The sequence below is a fragment of the Mesocricetus auratus genome, unplaced genomic scaffold (assembly GCF_017639785.1).
Source record: "Mesocricetus auratus isolate SY011 unplaced genomic scaffold, BCM_Maur_2.0 Super-Scaffold_100014, whole genome shotgun sequence".
NCBI lineage: Eukaryota > Metazoa > Chordata > Mammalia > Rodentia > Cricetidae > Mesocricetus > Mesocricetus auratus.
In genome coordinates, this window is record NW_024429197.1 from 17,403,926 (window position 1) to 17,424,155 (window position 20,230).

A 20,230-nucleotide genomic window follows, 5' to 3' on the forward strand; every position below is an offset into this window, starting at 1 on the left:
CAGCATCGTCCACTACCCACTTTGCAGCTTTCTGGACAATGAGATGCAATTATAACCGTGGTTGTGATAGTAGCAGCTTTTCAGTTGAGACTTCTAGAAGCCCGGTTTGCAACTCTTATGTCTCTCCCTCCCAGCTCTTGTGCCGGGCTTACAGGATGGCTCTGTATTGTCTTGGGAACCATTCCCAGCCCCCACCTCACCCCCAACCCCTGCTGGCCTTGCTTTCTCATCTGACGTCCAGTTCTACAATCACTTGCCCTGGGACATCAAATTCGCATCTGCAGAGAGTAACCCACAGGGCCAGCTGAGAATAACTCAGGGGAGATCTGGTGACACATTCATCTGACCCCATCCACTATAACCAAAGGGACAGGGTCACCCACGGACACAGCAGCTCCTTCAGGACCTGTGACGATGGTGAGTTATAGAGGTGTGTGCCCGAGAGCGGGGAAGACTGAGATTAGCCAGGGGACACTGTGCCCTTGATGTCTGAAGTGGAACCAGGAGCTTGGGCTGGAAGTAGCTACCTGCTCAGCACAGGGCCTGTTTTCCTGGAAACTGTCATTTCGGGGAGGAGGATGGCCACCATGAACTGCCTGTGACCTCTGGTTCTGAAGGGAGATGAAGAACAGAAAACATACCCCAAGAGGAACCCATTTTCTAAAAACATTTATTTAAAATTTAAAACCATATTACTTCATACAGCAAACTGTGCACTTTTGATATATCACAGTGTCTTAAAAAGGAAAATAATCAGATTTGTTTGGAAATTTATTTACATCAGCTTAGAATGATTGGCAAGTAACACAGTTACTATGAAACCCAAATTGTTACAAAATGTTTACAAAAAACTATATTCATAGAAATTCTGCATGTCCACAAAGGGCACCCCCTGAATGGCCCAGAGACCAGTGTGTGGGAACCTTGTTGAGTGGGAGGGGGGCATCCAGGCACTCTGGTCTGGGTAGTGGGACAGGCCAGGGCTCTTAGAGTCCCATGGTGCTGTCTGGGGGCTCAGCCCACGAGTTGGGGGCTGGCGTCCCCACCACGGAGGCCCAGCCAGGAGGTCAGCCCAGGCAGGGATGGGCTGGGGTTTCAGAGCACAGTGGCGTGAGGGCTCCTGGAGTCTCTGGTCTCTATGGAGCCAGGACAGGGCCCTCCTCAGCGGCTGGATTCAGATGCACTTGGCGTGGCTGCAGGAGCAGGCCTGACCTTTAAGTGCAGCTGGCCTGAGGGCTGGGGTTGAAGCAGAGGGCAGGCCGTAGACCACACAGAAGCAAACCCAGGGCTCCTCTCCCCAGCACACTCTAGCGATGCTTGGACCCAGGAAGGGACTGAAGGCCTCAAATTACTGGCAACAGACAGACCCAGGTGAGGCAGGGCCAGAGGTCTGTGGCCTGCCTGTCGGGGGCTCTCTGCCAGTTGCCCTGTTTTGTTAGAAGGAACAGACAGAAGAACTGGCAGACCGTAAGGGCTGTGCGAAGCTAGGTGCCCCCTTCTTGAGCCTCTCGTCTCCCATCTCTCTGGTTCCTAATAGCCCCCTCACACCTCATACTGTGTCAGAAAGAACAAGCAGGCTCTTGGCTAGCCTCTGACTGAACCTATAGCTCTTCCTTCTACCTCAGACCTCAGAGTTCTGGTCTAGAAAAGTAAAACAGGCAACTACGGGGTGATTTGAGGGCCGCTATTCTAGAAGACAGGAGAATAAGAGCTAGATTCATAGCTAGGTTATCAGGGTGCTGAACAGGCATGTTAGCAGTGCCCTCGGGCCTTTCTCTTCAAAAGAGGCTCACTGTAGCCATGACATATGTGAGGCCTATGCCACCCAGGGTCCTCTGACTTTCAGGATGTTACAGATGCAGCCTGGCACCTTCCAGGCTATTCTGCAGACAGGCATAAGAGCAGGCCTGGGGAACTGACTCCACTTGCCTTACTCTTTTCCCTAGCACTAGATACTGGGTCTAGATTGTGATGTTGGCTCAGGGATCAAGGGCCAAAAAGGCTTTGTTCCCTGGACATGCCACTGCCCTGCCTTGGAGACCCCAGGTGGAGACTCTCACCCTCGGCTGCACCTTTCCCAGTTCGCCTGCCCTCTTTGCTACGGTCCACAGCAGTGACGCTGGCAAGGCCTGGCTTGTTCCAGAGGGCTGAGTAAGTAACCCTGACTTTTCTGCTGCAGCCCCCATCTCTCACTGGGTCCCCACCCATACTGGCTGGGTTCTGTACACTGTGTGCAGACGTGCAGGGAAGGGTTGTATACACAGGGGTTGTGGGTCATATGTACACTGTGCATATATATATATAAGCATATATATACTTTACATTCATATATATATTGTACAGAACATTAGCCTTCTACCTAAAACAATTCTGTGACTTCACATATACCTCAGCTCTACAATTTCAACTCCGGAACATGGAGACAGAGGGCAAGGCCCTTTCCACTGTAGCAAGTGGCTAGGCCTATTCCAGATGTGCTCCCTGCCCCAACAACCTGGGATGTCCAGATATATCTTACTCAGAGACCTGCCCACAGGGCTGTGCCCAATTCTTGAATCTGTCCACTGGGCTGGGTGGGTTCCAGATGTTAACTCCATACAGTTGTTTGTCCATGACATGAGGGCCCTTCCAAATGGGCATCCACGCAGGGCAATTCCAGAGGTGGACCATGGGAGTTGTGTTCAGATGCTGGTGCCTACAGTAAGGAATGTCTCTGGAGCGTGTGTGTGGCATGACCTCATGGGGCATGAAGCAGCAGCAGCTGCACCCCACCTTCAGCCCTCCCTGGACCAGAAAGAAAGGTAAAGGAGGGGCAGATGGTTCTTGGGGACTGTGGGCCCAGTCTGACTTCTGCTCTCCCGTGGATATGTTTAATCTGCTCACCCCTCCCCCATTGCACGCTGCAAGTGCAGGTCCCAGGAAGTGCTCTTTCAGCCGAGATGCAGGGCAGGCTGAGGAAGGAGGGGCAACCTCCTACCTCAGGGATTTTAAGTGTAGCTCACTGGTCAACACCTCATTTTCCCCTCTTGTAAGACACCTGCAGACGGGAGCCATTTGAGCACCCAGAGTGCTCAGGTTGCATCATCTGTCCATAGCAGAGAGACTGGATGCAGGCCATGGCAGCTGCAGAAGGAGGCTCACTGTATACCAGCCCCCAGGGTCTGGCCAGGATAGGTGCTGCCCCTCGGCTGGGCTAGTGTGTGCAGATGGAGCTCAGGCCCAGACATAGTGGCATGAGGGGCTCTTCCATTCAGGCCTGGTTTATAGGATCAGACAGAGACAGCCAGCCGCCACCTGCTTAGGTACACCCCATATGCTCCATCCAAACCAGCCTTGGTGTTCCCCGTTGTTCCTCAGTGCCCCTGTGTACTGCAGCCCCAGCTCTGTGCACCCCCGAGGGGGGTAGGACAGGTTTGCACTTGAATGATCTGCCTCCTTCTTGACTTCCTTCCCTACCCTGGGAGAGACACAACTCAGCTGGGCAGGGTGGTACCAGGGTGCTTGGTACTGGGCTGGTCTCTAGGACAAACATAGGACTTCAGCCAGAGGGCAGGCGCTAGCTACACCTCCGGATGTAAGGCTCGAGTGGAAAGGGAGATCCTTAGCATGCCACCCTTCCCCCACATGAGTCTCTAAGCCACCCCATCGTTCCTCGTTACCTTTATGAACATCCTTCCCACCAACCATGTCCCGTTCCTTCTCCCATCACAGTCTACGTATGTGCATAGCCTCAGAAGAACATGACACGTCTGCCGTGTCATGCACAAAAGCACATGTGTGATATGAACATGGATGTGGTGTGTGCTATAAAACTGCATTGGACAACATAAGACAGTGGTGAATGAATGCAGTGGATGAGAACAGACTGGAGGAGAATGGTTTCATTTTAGAATCCTGTCAGCAGGGCTGGTTTAAAAAAAAAGAAAGGAAAATAAGGGAATGTTTTTCCTCCCAACAGGATACTATGAACAGCATAGGAGGAGTCACCATTGTGAGCCCCAAAAGTCCCTGCACACTTTCCCATGGAGCCTCAGGAAAGCTGTAGCAAATGATCCCTCCTACAACAGGCATGCAAACAAACCCTGGTGTCCTTACTGATTGCTCTGCTGCCTCAGCTCATGATCTGAACTGGAATAGGTACACGTCTACACATGCATGGGTGTATGGGTGTGAGTGTACTCTCTCTCTCTCTCTCTCTCTCTCTCTCTGTCTCTCTCTCTCTCTCTCTGTCTCTCTCTCTCTCTGCCTCTCTCTCTCTCCATTTTCACACAACGCCTCTGGCACAGCACACATCCACCCATGGGGCACAGCAGTCTGGTCTGCCCTCCCCTGCTATCTTCAGGGCACACAAGCCTGCACACGTGTGTGTGCACATGTACACACACACTCATACAAGGATCTCTGATAACATGGCTTCTCCCTTTACATATATTTGGCTATGCTGCAGGTTGTATCCTGCTCCCCATCCTCTGTCATTCAGTACACAGATGTGCATACACACAAAAAAATCACACACACTGCATCCATCCCTATACTCATCAGAACCCCATCTCACCATGGCTTCTCCTGTTTATACATAGATGAGGCCCTGTTGCTGGTCCTGATTGGGCTCCTTCCTCCCCATTTCCCCATTTCATTCATGTACACACACACACACACACACACACACACACACACACACACACACACACACACCATACACAAGCAGGTCCCAAAGGAGGCCCCTATTATTGCCCGCTCTGGACTATGATATATACCCATGTCTGTCCTTGATCGCCAGCCCCCAATACTCACACATACAAAGTCAAACACACAGACATGTGCACGCTCCTCCCTCCTGCCAGCATGGCTTTTCCTAACATTCCATGTACTGGGCTTGGCTGCAAGTCTCCCCTCTCCAGCGCAGACAGGCAGCCAGAGCTCCCGAGAACCAGCATGATGGATTAATCACATATGCCAGTTGGAGGGTGGTGGCTGCTTGGCTGGGTTCCTTCACCTCTGCTGAGAGGTCTCTTGAGATCTAGATGTAGCTCATCTAGGAAAGTGAGGGAGTGGGTGTTCCCCAGTTCTCAAGCCATGTTACCCATCCTGATCACTCATCGGAGACCAACTTGCACCCTTAGCTGTGGGGGCCCTGATGGCCCTGTCATGCTCTCTGTAAGGACACTTTTTGCCTAACCCCTCACATCTGGATCTTTTCTAAGACTTTCATAGTTTCAAACCTCCAGAGTGGGAACCACAGGACATCTTGCTCATCCCTTTGGCTGTCCACTCCCTGGCTTCTCCTCTGCTTCTCCTCTTCTCCCTGGGATCTCCTAAGACCATAGCTGCTCCAGATAAGACACCAAGGGCCAGGATGACCTTGTATCTTTGTGTTGGGTCTTTGGTTAATTTTCCAGGAGACAGCTTCTCCCTCCCCAGCCTAGGGGCCTCTGGAGGTCTCATATCCCACCCCTGAAAGCTTTCTTTCTCTAGGGGTCTCTTTAGACTGGGCATGCCCAGAAAGTTCCTTAGGTCTCACCTGGCTTCTCCCACCTACCCCAAAGTCTGTCTGTGCAAGAGGACACCAACCCCTTTTGACTTGACTTGCATTTCAGTTGAGGCTGCCCTTCTCTTTTCAGGGTGACGGGGGGGGGCAAATTCCAATGGGCGGGGGCAGGGACTCGCCAATGAGTAGATGGTGGAAAACCCAGGGCCCTGAATGCTGGCTTGTCTACCAGTAAAGTCTTAGGTCAAGGGTTTGTGGGATTTCCATAGTATCCATATTTCTTCTGCTGGCCTTCCGATGTCTATCGAGTCTAAGGACACTCTTTATGAGAGAGTGTGTCTTCTCTGTTTCAGAAGTGGAGAAGAATTTGCCATGGTTGTTACCTCATTCATGTTCCTGGGGACTTCCTAAACACTCGTGCCTTGGGACACCAACCTTAAGCATCTGCGACTGCAGCCTCCGTCTGTGTATTCTCCTTCTCCCGTAACAAACTCCTCCTTTCCACATTACTTTCCTTGTTGCCAAGGGGCTGCTGTGGGTGAAGCCAAGTTGAGAAGCCCGGTACCAGGTGAATAACCCTTAAGGGCTGATGTCTTGCTTCTCTCCGTGTATGAATGGCTGGCTGGCTGCCTTCTGGCTCCCACCGCAGCCTCATTAGAACATCCTTAAAGTGTTCCAAGGTGGAGTCTCCATCTCATGGCTGCGTGCTAGAAGGCCCTGTGCTTCAGGGAAAGGAAGAGGATGTAAGAGCCATCTTCTGAGGCCTCCACAGAGCCATGGCAGAAATACCTGGCTATGGAGAAGACAGGGGTGGTGAGTGGAGCCTGAGAGGCATGTGCTTCCGCTGGCCTTCCCAGCTTTAGAAAGCCATAGAAAAGACAAGAGGAGATGAAGCCCAAGAAGCTGGCCTAGGGCCCACTGGCTTCCTGGTAGGTATGAGCTGATGGCCCATAGTTGGATGCAGGCAGCAGCTCTGTTCCCAAGACCAGCATGAGATGAGGATGTGTTTTCCGGTCTCCTTTGCTTTCCTCTGCATGGACCAGGCCTGAAGTCCCCGCTGTACCCACGTCTAGGGGAAGACAGGGGCTAGCGAGGTGCTGCAGCTCATGCTATCCTTGCCTGGAAGCCTGCGATCATTAAATGTGTGCATGTTGATGACTGCATCAGTCTTGACCATCATAGGAGGCTGCGGCTTGTGCTTGAGACGGCGCTGGCAGGTGAGGGAGAAGCGGATCTCGTCGGCTACTGTGCTGCAGAAGGAGCGCTGTGGAGGGACAAGGAGCGGAGTGAGAAAGATCCTCTCCAATTCCCGAACCTGCACCGAGGCCACCAAGAGCCCCAGAAAGATGCCTGGAATGTTCTCAGGAGACAGAGGGGGAGGGACAGGTGGTATGACCTCTCTGTTTCAAAGAGGAGACCAAGCACCCCAAATGCCATGCACACAGAGCTTAAGGAGCTTTTATGAACCTGATGGGGGAACCCCTAGACTCTAAGGTTTTGTTCCCATGAATCTCACAGTAGGCCTGGCCTGGAGTTAGGGCTGCAGAAGCCCTGGAGACAACCGTGGGGTCTTGTAACTACTGCGTCTTGCTCAGGAGTCCAGTCTGTGTCTAAGGTGGGTACCCAGTGCCTTCTGAGCATGGTCCCTGCAGCTAGCCAGAGGTACAGCAGGAGTGTGGCATCCCCACAGGTACCTAGTAGTAGTGACTTCTGAAGCCAGCTACTGGACATAGCCCTGAACTTAGATGGGGTACAGTGGGGCAGGCTGATGGCCCAACTCAGACAGCAAGGGTTTGGAGCATCAGCACCAGGAGGGTGCATGTGGGTTGTGGTACAGAGGAGGTCTCCCATGCATCAGCACCAGGAGGGTGCATGTGGGTTGTGGTACAGAGGAGGTCTCCCATGCATCAGCACCAGGAGGGTGCATGCAGGCTGTGGTACTGGGGGCCCCCACCTTTCCTGTCTGTGTAGAACATTGTTTTCTTCAGCCTGCCTTTCTGCATCCTGCAAGTGTGTCCCCACACAAGGCTGCATGCTGGGTGCTAGCACAGAGTGGTGCTAACGCAGTGAGGACTTGACCAGGGAGCTGTGGTCTAGCGATGGGATGGAAATGGACAACAAGCAAGGTCATATGTGAATCCTCCAGCCAGTTATGCCTGTTACAAAGAGGCCAGAGCTGTGATGTGGAAGAGAGAAGTGGGGGATGGGGACTAGGGAAGGCTAGTTATGGGGGTGACAAGAGTTAAAATCCACGTGGCCAGACGAAGCTGAGAATACGGTATACTTCAGGAAGCACCCTCCAGGGAGGTGGGACAGCATGTACAAAGGTCCTGAGGCAGAAACATGCGGAGCTTGTCATGGACTCAAGAGGAGTCACGTGTGAGGGAACGTAAAGGATGGGCATGAGGAAAAGCAAGTCTAAAAGGCGGGCCAGTTTTCAGTTCCTTTTTGTTTTTTCTAGACAAGTTTAGAATTCAGTTCATTCTTAACAGGGGTTCCTAAAATAATCCTGGCAACTGGTGTGTGTGTGTGTGTGTGTGTGTGTGTGTGTGTGTGTGTGTGTGTGTATAACGTTTAACTGTTCCCTGTTAGACATTTAGGTATCTTCCCAGTGTTTTATGTTATGGCTCACCCTTAGACAAACATCCTTGTGAGCCAAACAACCCATATTCTTGACCAATGACCAGTCAGCTGCAAGCTGATTTCCAGTAGAGCGGTCTTCTGGGATGGTACCTTTTCGGGCTTCTCTAAGGCTGTGGCTAACTCACTCTCTCTCCCTTCTCTCGATTGATTTTGGCTTGCTGGTTGTTAAACAACTCCAGTTCATTCTGATGGATCTATCAGACACCAATTGTAATGGGCCCTCCACATGTGACCCAGCCGCAGGCTCCTGTCAGCCACCCTGGGCCCCGGATGCTTTTGAACTTCCGCGGAGAGGCGGTTGGTTCCCCAGCCCAGAGGCTTGTGGCTCAGGTGCATGCTTCGCTCACCCCATGGGCCTTCTGCAGACTCTAGAGCTGGGCTCCACCATGGGCCAATTAAACAGAGTCTCTGGGAGTGAGGCCAGGGTATTAGCACTTAAAACTCTCTCTCCATGCTTCTAATTTGCCACGGGACCCAGGGCTCCTGCCCTGACCACGCTTGAATTAATCAGGCAGGGGAAGACTGGCTTCACTGTTTGCACACTTGGGCCATCTCTCAGAACTTTTCTCTTATAAACTTTTCATTATGGAAATTTCCCAATATATGCGAAAATAGAGAGCACAATATAATGAACCCCTGTGCCTCTGTCACCCAGCTTCAACAATTACCCTGGGGGTTTAGGAAGCTGACATGGTTTGAATTAAGTTTGAAACAGGGCACTGGCTGCTATGGAGCTTGTAGATGTCAGTGGAGAGATGCGGTGGGCAGGAAGCACTGGAGGCTGGAAAGTCAACCTGGAGGCTGGGCTAGCGTGGAGAGAGAGGGTGGGAGCTGGGAGGCCAGGTAGACGGACGCATGGAGGCTGGGCATCCTTTGGGCTGTATTGACTGCACACTGGCTGGGGATGGAGTGGAGCAGGGGTTGATGGGAAAGCATGCTTGGTCAGGACAGAGGAGGAGCTGGCTGGAGTCTGATGGCGGTCAGGGAGGTGAGATGAGACAGCGCATGCGCATAGGAGGGTGAAACCAGCTTAGTCTTGCCCTTGCCTTCCTTCCCTGTCCAACGCAGCCTCCTCCAGGGCCTCACCTGCTCCCGCTCCGCTGTCTTGCGGAGTTTGTATATAAACTCGCCCACTGCCACCAGCACGGACAGGACTAGGCCGGCAGCCAGGACGATGAAGATGCCGCCGATCTTCTGGATGCCGAGTGCGCTGGCCTCCTTGTTCTCCTCCTCCGGGCACCCACTGCCTCGCCACCACTTCTCCTTCATAATGTGCAGTTTGTCCTCCTCCTGCAGCTGCAGGATGGCGATGGTGATTTTGTCCCGGTAGGGGGAGCCTGTGGAGGGGGCAGGGGGTTTGTCAGCGAGGGCTGCTTACCGGAGCCAGCCACCATGCCTCTGCCTCTGCCAGCTTAAGACAAGGGCTCTTTTCATTAAAGCCCACCTCCAAGTCCAGGTAGGGTACCTTGGTGGGGAGGACTTGCTCACTGGACGTGGGTCCTGTGGCCCCGGAAGGCCCCAAGTATGTGGGCATGTTAACAGGAACTGGGCAAGGGGGTGGGTGCTGTCCCAGCTCTCACTGCTCAAGGCTAGGGCTAACCAAGCCAGGGGTGTGACTCCATCCCTCTGCTCCTGGCTGACAGAGCACCACCTTCCCAGGTTCAGTAGAATGATCCTCAGGACTGTGCGAGAGGAGGGTGGAGGAGCCCGAGAACCTCTGTTTGCCCCACACTGTTCTCCCTGGGCCCCCTCACCCATGGGTGTGCCGATGCCATAGCCCTTGGAGTCAATGAGGCCACCGATCTGGGTGAGGTTGCAGTTCCTTTGTGTGATGTACTCTATGGTGGTGGACTCCATGAGCAGAGCGTAGTCGGCTGTGAGCGTCCGCTGGATGCCCTCCTCATTGTTTTTCACCAGCGCCGAGGGCTTGCTGCTCATGAAGGCCCACATCTTCTCGAAGGTAGAGATCTTGGATTTCTGGGTAGCAAGGGGCGGGAATGTTTAAACCAAAGTTACGGAGCCCCTCTCCAAACGCCCCACTCCCTCGGGTCACTCAGCATGGCTCTAGTTATCCAACTCTGTATACTCTGCAGGGTAGGGGAGCACCACCCATTGCATGGACGTATAAACTGAGGCCCTGGCTGCACAGCTGGAGGGCACCAAAGCTGACATTCAGACCCTGGCCCACTTCCTGGTAGCCCTGCATTTTTGCCAGAGCACAAAAAGTCATTGGGATTAATTAATTAATTTTTGAGACAGGTTTGAGGTTAGCCGATATAATGGGGCTCTCAGAGCCACCTCTCCCCCTGCAACTAAGGCGGAGCTGATCTCTGTTGGGACCAGGCATTAAGTCCCCAGGATGGTTCACAGACACCTGGCTTGCCCAGACAGCAGGGGACACTCGTGCCCAGTCTTCTCTCTCCTCCTTAGCTACACATAGAGTTTGAGGCCAGTCTGTCTCGAAAATCAATTAATTCAAAAGACTGTTTGTGCTCTGGCAAAAATGCAGGGTTACCAGGAAGTGGGTCGGGGTGACTTTAACTTTCTGATCCTCCTGCCTCTGCCTTCCAAGAGCTGGGATTACAGGTGTGTGCCACCACATCTGGCACTGAGGATTGAATAGAGCTTCATGTATATGAGGCAGGTACTCTGCTGACCTAGCTGCAGTCCCAACTCTTATACTGACTTCTTTAAAACGAGTTTTCTCCAGCATCTGTTAGGCAATTAACAGGTTTTGTTCTAAGAGCCTTATCTGTATTCACTCATGGATCCCTCACTGAAATCACAAGAAGTAGGTGTTGTTAGTCCCATTTTGCAGATGGGGAAGCTGAGACACTGTTAAATAATTCACCCAAGGCTATCCAGAGCCTAAATGGCAGAGCCAGGCTTCAAATCCAGACCCTCTAGAGACAATCCATGTGCCTACCCACACAGCTGCACTGTATCCCAGGAACCACTAGGGGGCACACACGAAGACAAAGCACAGTGAGCTTTGACTTCATGCAAAGCTGACCCCCTTTTCATACTCTCTCGGGGGAGGACTTAAGCATGGTTCTGGCCTGTTCTTCTCTGGACTGAGAGAGGCTCAGTGGGAATTGCAGGCGGAGAGAAAGGTGAGGCTCCTGGGAGTACCGGCCTACAGGACCCCGTGACTGCTCCATGTCTGAGACAGAGGCTCCGAGCAGGATGGGCAGGCTGGTGGGTGAGCTGCTGCGTCTGCACAGGGAGATCAGGGGGGTCCTTGGGGCAAGGAGAGAGGGCTGGGCATGAGTGTCCCCTGCTGTCTGGGTGAGCTAGGTGTCCGTGAACCGTCCTGGGAACTTAATGCAAGCCAGTTGCCTGGTCCCAACAGAGATCAGCCCTGCCTTGGTCCCAGGGGGAGAGGTGGCTCTGAGAGCCCCATTGTAACGGCTGTTTCCAAGTCTGGCTGTGGCTTTCTGTGATGTCAGCCTGTCTGACTGGCACCTAGCCCAGCTCTGGTGCACGTGACAACACGGGTGCACTCCCACAGGCTGGCACAGGCTTGGGGGGGAAGGGTAGGGAACCAGGCCATGGCTGCAGGAAGCCGGCAGGGAGCCCGAGAGGAATGCATACTTCTTCCTCTGGGTGCTTCTGGGATCTGGCAAGGGATGGGCCCTCTGAAGCTGGCTGCCCAAGTCCATAGCACGCCCCAGGGGAGGAGGCCACAGCATCAGAGCAGCAGGCAGGAGGCTTTGGACTCCATCTTAGATGGAATCAACTGAGTGCTACAGGGCATGAAACCCTTCACGGAGCAGCCACTCCCCTGCCTGCAAACTCACTTGCCTCAAAGCCAATGCACAAAGAGTCTCCCGGCTTCACCCAACTGCTCTTGCCTGCAGTCGCCTCTGCTCTCAGCTGCCCCACTCTGCAGCCTGCTGTCTTCCTGTCGGCTTTCTACCTCAGCTCATCCCAAATGCTCCCCCGCTAACACCTCTCAAAGATGAATCTCATTGCCGGCTTTTCTGATGCTCCAGATGTTTCTCATTTTCCGGATAATTTCTGATATGCAGATGCGCCTCTGGCAGCCTCTCTTGGCCCCTCTTCCTGCTCCGCACGCCTCTTCCCCGGGCACTGCATAGCTTCTAAAGACCCCCATTTCTGGGCAGTCATACCCTTGATCTGTCTCCTCCTCCTAAGTGTGGACTGGACCTCTTGGCTTGCTTTCGGGTCGTTCTCTGGAAGGGCTGGAATGCCACTTCTGAGTGACATGACTTTGTCTTCATCTCCCTGCACATCCCTCGGCTCCTCTCCCTGGTGGTGGTGGTGTGGTCCTAGCACACTATGAGTGGCCTTAAGAAGAGATTCCCATGGCAAGGACAGAGGACAGCATCTGGCCAACCCTTAGCCAAATGGTACTTCCCTTATTCAGCGCAGCAATCCCAGAGCACGTGTACATGCCATGAGCGTAGAAGGCACTCCGCAGAGCGACTGCAGCCCTGGTTGACAGCTGGCTCACAGCCCACTGAGGAACCTCAAGCCAGAAGACTCTCAAAGTCCCACTGGATTCCTGTCCACAAGCCACCAAACAACAGATGTTGCCTTAAGACAAGGAGTTTGGGGTAATGGGTTAAGCAGTGGATAACTAATACACTCTCACACACGTGCTCCCGAGAGCGGTACTGTTCCCGATCGAGCTGCTTATACAGATAATCAGAAACTCCAGTTCTTCCTGTGAAGAAATCATCCAAGTCCAACCACTTCGCTTTGCCAGACGCACCGCTCCCCAGACTCGCTGGCACTCTGGTTGTTCTGACCTAACTGCTGTTCTCCCTTCAAAGACTCCAGCTCCTCAGCTGCTGCGTTACACCCCTGCCTCCTGCCTCCCAAGTCCTGTTTTCTAGAGATGAGAGTCAGGTCTTTTACCTCCTAACGTACCTACCTGTGAGTTCACCCACTGTCAATCCATGCATGCATTCATCCAACAATCCATCCCAGCACCCACCCATGCTTGCATGCACCCCTCAGTCCACCCACCAGAGCCCCCTAACCCACTCACACAAGTATCCACCCCTCTTTCCTTTTCTTATCGACCATCTGCTCCTTTTCCCTACTCCACACTCTACCCTCTTCATCCAGCCTGTAACTGTTTATTTATATGTTCTTTTTACATATGTCCATCCATCCTTCCTCTTCCCCATTTGGCCATTAGCCAGCCGGCCACTCTTCCCCTCTCACCTATCCTGTCCACTTACTCTCCCATGACCCTTTCTGCCAGCCTGTCCTCCTCCCTGACTCTCAGGATGTATCAGAACACCTTTCTGTCTCAACCCCGCCTTCACCCTCCACCCTCCATTCCTCCTATCCACAGGTCTCTGCCTGATGCCAACAGAGGTGCTTTCCCTAGATCATCCTCTAAGGCAGAGAATTCAGTTGTGCCTGGAGCATGTGCTGAGGGGGAGAGGCCCCGAGGGAGACACTAGAGATCACCGGTAGGCAAAGGGACAAGGAAGGGTACCAGTGAGTGCAGGCAAGTTAAGACGGGAGATGACACAAAGCAGAAGCCAGCTGAGACATGCCTTTCAAGAATTCCACCTTCTGGTTCCAGGGCTCCAAACTCACAGCATCTTTTGACTTGTGGCATAAGTCTGCAACCTGCTTCCCTTGGATGTCCCCGCCGTTCTTGACCCAGACCCCAACTGGGCTCCACTGTCAAATACACCAGCTCACAGTCTCTCCCCATGATGCTTTATCTTGGAACAGTTCAGACATTCTGGAGCGCAGCCCTGAACCCCTGGCATGTCTACCGTAGAAGGAAGCAAGCCCTCCTCACCAGAGGCCCGTTTCTCCACTACTGGCCTGAGCTGTAGTCACCTCTCTGGGGAGTGGGGTCCCACATACCGATGGCTCCGGAGTCATCTGCTGTCCTGGCTGTGGTGGGAACCTTAATAAGGGTGATTGCAGAGCCAGTCACCTAAATCAATTAATGGAATCGTTTGGAGCAGCCAACACAAGGCGATCTGCCAGAGTGAAGACGCTTTTTATATCAGGAAAAATTGGCAAGAAAGGGAGTTCCAGGCTCACGACTCTCCATCTCAGCCTCCTCAAAGAAGTGGATTGATTTTCCCCAACCGAAGACACTTCATCTTGGGAATTTAGCATTTCTGTACAAGAGAATGTATATGGGGCTATATATGCATATATAAACACCTATCTATCAGCTTTGAGTGCAGCTAAATCTCAGGGAGTGTGTGCAGAGGCAGTTGAGTGGGGCTCCATGGCAGACTTTGGGTATTTTCCACTCTGGAGAAGAGAGCTTTCCCCATATTAATCAGCTTGCCTATCCCGGGGCCGGGGAGGGGGTGGTCTTTGGCCCCATCGGAACCGCGTCCCAGAGCAGTTAATCGTGCCTCCTGGTTTATTGCTGTGAGCACCGGGAAGCCTCGCTGAGTGCCCAGCCTCTGCATCACAGTCCCTAGAGAGCCTGAAGCTTCTCTCTCAGAGGGACTCTAAAGAGGAGGCTGCAGGTGGAGATGGCAGGTCACAGAGGGCTCCTCTCCTCTACCCGGACCCTAGTGTCACAGCAGCCTGTGCTCAGATGAATCACACCTCTGAGCCTCACCTTCCATGTCTGCTAAATGGGGCCTTTGAGGACGCCTATTGCACCTGGCTATCATCAAAGCCAGCAGAGGAAAGGCATGGGGTCACTGATGAGCACAAGAGCCAGACCCTAAGGCTCTCCATGTGGCCGGCACCATTACCATTCCTCAGGGAGCCTCAATTCTCTTTAAAGACTAGTTTTCCCACTAGAAAGAGGAAGTGATCCTCATAGCACAAAACAGTTATGGAAAATAAATGACCCAAAACTTAGGGGGAAGGGATGCAGGAGTGGGCTCAGTTGGGAAAGTGCCTGCCTTGCAAACATGAGAACCTGAGTTTGATGTGCAGAGTCCATGCTTAAAAGAAAAATCAGGCATGGTGGCACCTGAGTTATAATCTCAGCACCAGGGAATCAGAAATAGGTGGATCCTGGGGCTCACTGGTCCCAGCCTAGCCTATTTGGCAAGTTCCAGGCCAGCAAGAGACCCTGTCTCCAAATGAGACAGACGCAGCCTGAGGAAGAACCTGCCTGAGGTGTGTCTGCACACACATGCACATAAACATTTGTGCATACACACTCAGGTCTACACGCGCGCGCGCGCACACACACACACACACACACATACACACACACATACACACACATGAAACTCAAGTGCTGACGGGGTCAGTCCTGGCCTGGGAAATGGCTTGAGGCTTGGTAGGACTGGAAGCCAGAGCCAGCCATTGCCTCTGTGCTCCAGGAGCTGCTCTGCAGGAGCGCTGGCTTGGAGCCGCCAGATCGAGCCGCCACATTTCCAAGAGACTGGAGTTGTGAATATTTCAAATGCAAAAGTCTTCAGATTTTAAAATGTCTACAACCAGCTTTAAAAACATTTCTGCATCAAAGCAAGCAATGGATGGCCCCGGAATCATGTCTATGGGGCAGATAGGCCTGTGTCACCAGCTTGCATTAGTAAATAGTAAGGGTTGTCTCCTGTAGAACAGAAACCCTTCTAAGTTGCACTAGGAATCCCCCTAGTTAATCATTCAGCAACTCTGCAAAGTTGAGGGCAGAATCACACCCAGTTCACAGAAGGGAAAACTGAGGCCCAGGGAGTTCTTCGGAAACTTAGGAGTTTTCAGCGACTTCCCTGTCATCCTGAACCATGGGCTATACCTGCTGCTTTCTTTCTTTTAGCTCATTCTAGAATCCTTCTTTTTGTTTTGGAGACAGGGTCTCACAATGTAAACCTCGCTGTCCTGGAACTCACTATGCAGACCAGGCTAACTCTGAACTCTTAGAGGCCTGCCAGCCTCTGCCTCCCAGGTATAGAATCCTTTTCTTTTAAGAACCGACTCCCAGTTTCTTCTATGTTCTCTATGCAAAAGCACATGGTCATGATAAGGGGCACCGAAATCTACCACAAAGCCCACTAGGCCCAGTCTGGAGGATCCAGAGAAAGGAGAGTCTCCAGGTGTCACGTGCCTCAGGAGGGGACTTTGGGGCAAGCTATGCCCTGCCCTGATGAACACTGAAGGCTAGGAGCTCACTGAATCCTTTATCGAAGAGTCATAGATAGGAATCAGTGTTTACTTGCCTAGGTGAGCAAGCTGGGGTTTGGAGCAGTGAGGTGACTTGCACAAAGTCACTCATTAGAGACCCCATTCAAGACACATCCCAGCGGGTCTAATTTTAAAGCGTGTTTGATTGCACCAGGCTGGACCAGACTGACTGCTGCCTGGTCCTCCTGCCCTGCTTCTGCTGCAGGCTAGGTGGGAAGCTATGAAGGAGGGCAGCAGGAGGGGCTGGGGATGCTGGGAGCTGAGGTCTGCGTAGCCTCCTGAACCCTCCATCTGGGGAAGCATCACTGTTCAGCTGGCGCATAGGGATGCAGGAAGCCCCTCCAAGCCCCTTCCAGGTAGGATGCTGCAGTTGAGGCTGTGTGTAATAGGGAGCGTTCAGCCATGCCCAGGGCTGGAGAGCCTGGCTCTTGAGGTTCCAGATTCCTGGGCTTTCCCCTAGCAGCCCCACTGTGCTGAGCTCCCAGCTCCACCACTCAAAGAGGCCACAATCCCTGCAGAATCTCTTTCAGCATCTTCTCCCTTCAAAGCCGCCCGGCTCCCCTGCAAGGAGCTCACCTCCCCCACAGCCTCCTTTACATTTTTGCCTACATATTTTTACAGCCAAATAGTGCTTTCAAAGGCCTCCTTTTTCATCTCCTAATTAATTTTTATCTTTCAAGACGGAGGGAGGATAACACAGGAGACGGTGTTTGTGATGTCTGCTGCTCCCTGACAATTCCTCCAGCAAGCCTCCTTCGGAGCCAAGGGGCAGACTCTAGCCACGTAGCTTCCTGCAAGCAGCTGCTGAGCTCAAGGGGCCCAGGGCCGAAGAACTGGGTGTCCTGCTTCCTTCTGTTCTCCCATGTCCTACTCTCATTTATTTACTTATTTATTTTGGGGGTGTGTTACATGCTCGAGTGTGTGCATGCATGTATGCTTGTGAAAGCTAGAGGCCAATATCTGGTATATTTCTCAGTTGTTCTTTATTTATGGAGACAAGTTTACTGATTTACTTAGACAGCCTGACCACTGAGGTAAGGGGGGGGGGCTTCTCTATCTACCCCACACCCAATACTTGGCTACAGCTAGGTTCCAACATGGGAATATGAACTCAAGTCTTTATGATTGCATGGCAAGCTCTTTACTGACTGAGACATCTCCCTAGCCCCATGTGCACCACCTAACCAGGAATATGCTAACTACAGAAACAAAGATAGCTCGTTTTAAAATTGGGATACTTGGTGTGCGTGTATGCGTGCATGTGTGTGCGCGCGCGCACGCACGTGTGTGCATGCACGTGTGCATGTATGGGGTGCTGCCTGCTTGGTCCCTGTGCTCACCGAGGCCTCCTGCACTGGCTTTTCTTGGCTTTGCCACCTTTCAATTCCACCTCTTCCATAGCACCAGACACTCAATTTTATAAGTTCTCTGAACCACTACAATGTGTCAAGACGGTGCTGGGCATGACCCAAACCACCATGGCTTTGTTCCTCCCCAAGGGACACTGATGAGGACTGTGGTGGGATTCTGAGAGAAACAGATTGAAAGGACAAAGAATATAGGCTTTGCAGTCAGGTGTGGTCCAAATCCTGGCTCCGTAGTTTTCTAGCTGTGTGTCATTAGGCAAGTCAGTTAGCCTCTCTGAGCTTTGCTTCCATTGTGTGTAATATGGAGGGGTAATACTCATCTGTCTTGTAGGGTTGTTAGGAGGAGAATGACAGAAAAGCAGGTAAAGTGTGGGTATACACCTGGGACATCGTGGTTGGTTGCAGAGAAGGATTAATTGATGTCAAGAGAGCACATAAATGGGGCTGGTCCTGCCTGGTGACATTCAGATTCTGTTTCTCGCTAATGGGCCCTGGAGCCTCACAGTCCTGGCTGGGGAGCAGGTTCTGTGTCCCTCTGTGCCCTCCTCGCTGTGCTGTCTGCAGGGGAGGAGAGAGAGGGTGCAGTGGCTGCTTGATGCTGAGGACTGAGGCTCGGTAGGGAGCTGGGCCTCGGCTCTGAGAAGGCAATCTGAGCATCTCTGCTTGGAGGGAGGCGGGGCCTCCAATCAGCCGAGATGAGCCTGCACTGGGCTTATTTATGCCACTTCGCTTTGATCGGGAGCCCTGCTTAGAGACAGGCTCATGCCTAATTCATGAGAAACTCTAGTAGTCAAAGGGCTGGGCTGTGGCCTGAGGACAGGGAGTGTGAGCACGCAGGTTTCTGCGCAAGCACACACATACAGACAGGCACAAGTGTACATGGGTCATCATCTCATACACACATACACAGGCGTGCCCCCCCCAGCACACCACATGGGGACATTTAAGTATACGACATTTGGTGTACGTATGCACACAGATACTCTGGCATGCAATTGTGTGTACTCAAAGATTCACATATGCGTTCCTAGATGGTGATCATGCATTTGTTCATTAGCACACATACAGACACAGATGCAAACATTCACATCCAAGCACAGATCTACCTGTGCACATACACTCATGCATGTCATATGTGCATGAGCAAAATGCTCATTTACATGTGTCATCTACCCTGTACATAATCATACACATATGCACATACTGTCAGCCCTGCTCACACTCATGGGGTTTCAGCAAGTCCCTAATGTGCCTTTGACAACATTTTATTTCCCCTTGATCACAATGTACACTGTGCCCTTCCCAGCAGATGGTGTGACCAGCTTCCTGTGGCAGTACCCATGGGCAAAGGTAAGTTCTTTCCCTCCTCCCCTTTCACTAAGTAGCTGCCCCCAGCCTCAGGAGAGACACAGGGAGCTGGCAGAAAGTTCTGGGGATAGAGTACCCATGGGATGGAGGCATTTTATGCTCTATCTTCTTCCTTTATTTCCTCATGCCCCATTGGGGCTCATTCCATTTCTTGAAGTCTCCAAAGAGGCAAAGGCTCAGGGATGAAGAACCAGAGCCAAGAGTTAAGGGAAATACACAGGCTTCCAGACTGGCAGAGAGCAGCTGATTACTAAGTCAATGGATGCACCCACACAGTTCCTGAAGTCTGATGCTTCCTTCCATGGGGTAATGAGAGGACCACTCTCAAAGCATCCTCAGCTGCAGCTCCAGCAGCATCTGGGAACTCGTTAGAATTCTCTCTCCGTGTCTCTGTATCTCTGTCTCTGTCTCTCTCTCCAGGGATTCATGTGGTACAGGATGGCCTCCCCACACCCTATGTAGCTGAGGATGACCTCAGGCTGCTGACCCTTCTGTTTCTACCTCCAGAGAGCCTAGATTACAGGTGTGCACTGCTAGACCACTTTTGCTGCGCTGGAATTGAACTCAGAGCTTTGTGAACAATAGGCAAGCACTCTACCAAATAAGCTATAGCCTCGGCCCAGAAGACTCCTTTTGAGTCACTCACTGTGTGTGTGTGTGTGTGTGTGTGTGTGTGCATGTGTGTGTATACATCGGTACTCAGTCCTTCTGATGACACAGGATCCCTAGCATGCAGACACAATGGTTTAGCCCCTAAGTTTGGAGAGAAGCAGAGGAGGATGGGATCCAGTTCCTCCAGATGTGAATCCTCAGACAAGCCACTGATCTATCTGGGGCTCAGTTTCTTCATGAGGACTGGGAATAATTGCAGAGTTGATCTCACAGGGTTTGAGAAGGTTAATAGAGGAGCAGAGTCTGCCCCACTGTGAGTGCTCAAGGTCGCAACTATTGTAACTTACCTACTGCTTCTCGGGCTCAGGCAGAATCCCCCTGACCTCAACTAGGATGACAGATGGGGAAAATGTTGAAACTGAACCAATGCTTTCAAAGCTTGAGGAGCAACAGTCATGGGGCTCCTGTGAAAGCAGTCACATGGGTAGGTGACTGGAACTTTCTCTGAAGACACTGGCATTCTAAGAGGCAGGGGGATGTGCCTTCTGTTCTTGGAAATGGGCAGCTCATCCACCCCAAATCAGCCTCTTGGAAATGGATGGATTAAGACCCCAAGCGAAGAATAGGGTTCCAATGATCCCAAGACTCT

At 52.3% G+C, this 20,230-nt stretch overlaps 1 protein-coding gene across 3 annotated transcripts in view; it reads right to left on the reverse strand.

Annotated features, from left to right (window-relative positions):
• Positions 1 to 654: 654 nt before the first annotated feature.
• Grik3 (glutamate ionotropic receptor kainate type subunit 3) overlaps positions 655 to 20,230 on the reverse strand; it is a 218,565-nt gene continuing 198,989 nt past the window's right edge. For 2 of the 3 annotated variants that reach the window (XM_005084371.4, XM_040756664.1), the window contains 3 exons: positions 9,886 to 10,108; positions 9,218 to 9,468; positions 655 to 6,752 (listed from right to left, as the gene is read on the reverse strand). In XM_005084371.4, the coding sequence (XP_005084428.3) occupies positions 6,558 to 6,752; positions 9,218 to 9,468; positions 9,886 to 10,108 (669 nt within the window). In that variant the 3' untranslated portion in view covers positions 655 to 6,557. Of the gene's footprint in view, positions 6,753 to 9,217; positions 9,469 to 9,885; positions 10,109 to 11,534; positions 14,254 to 20,230 lie in introns of those variants that run through there. The other variant, XM_040756665.1, reaches the window with a different exon arrangement.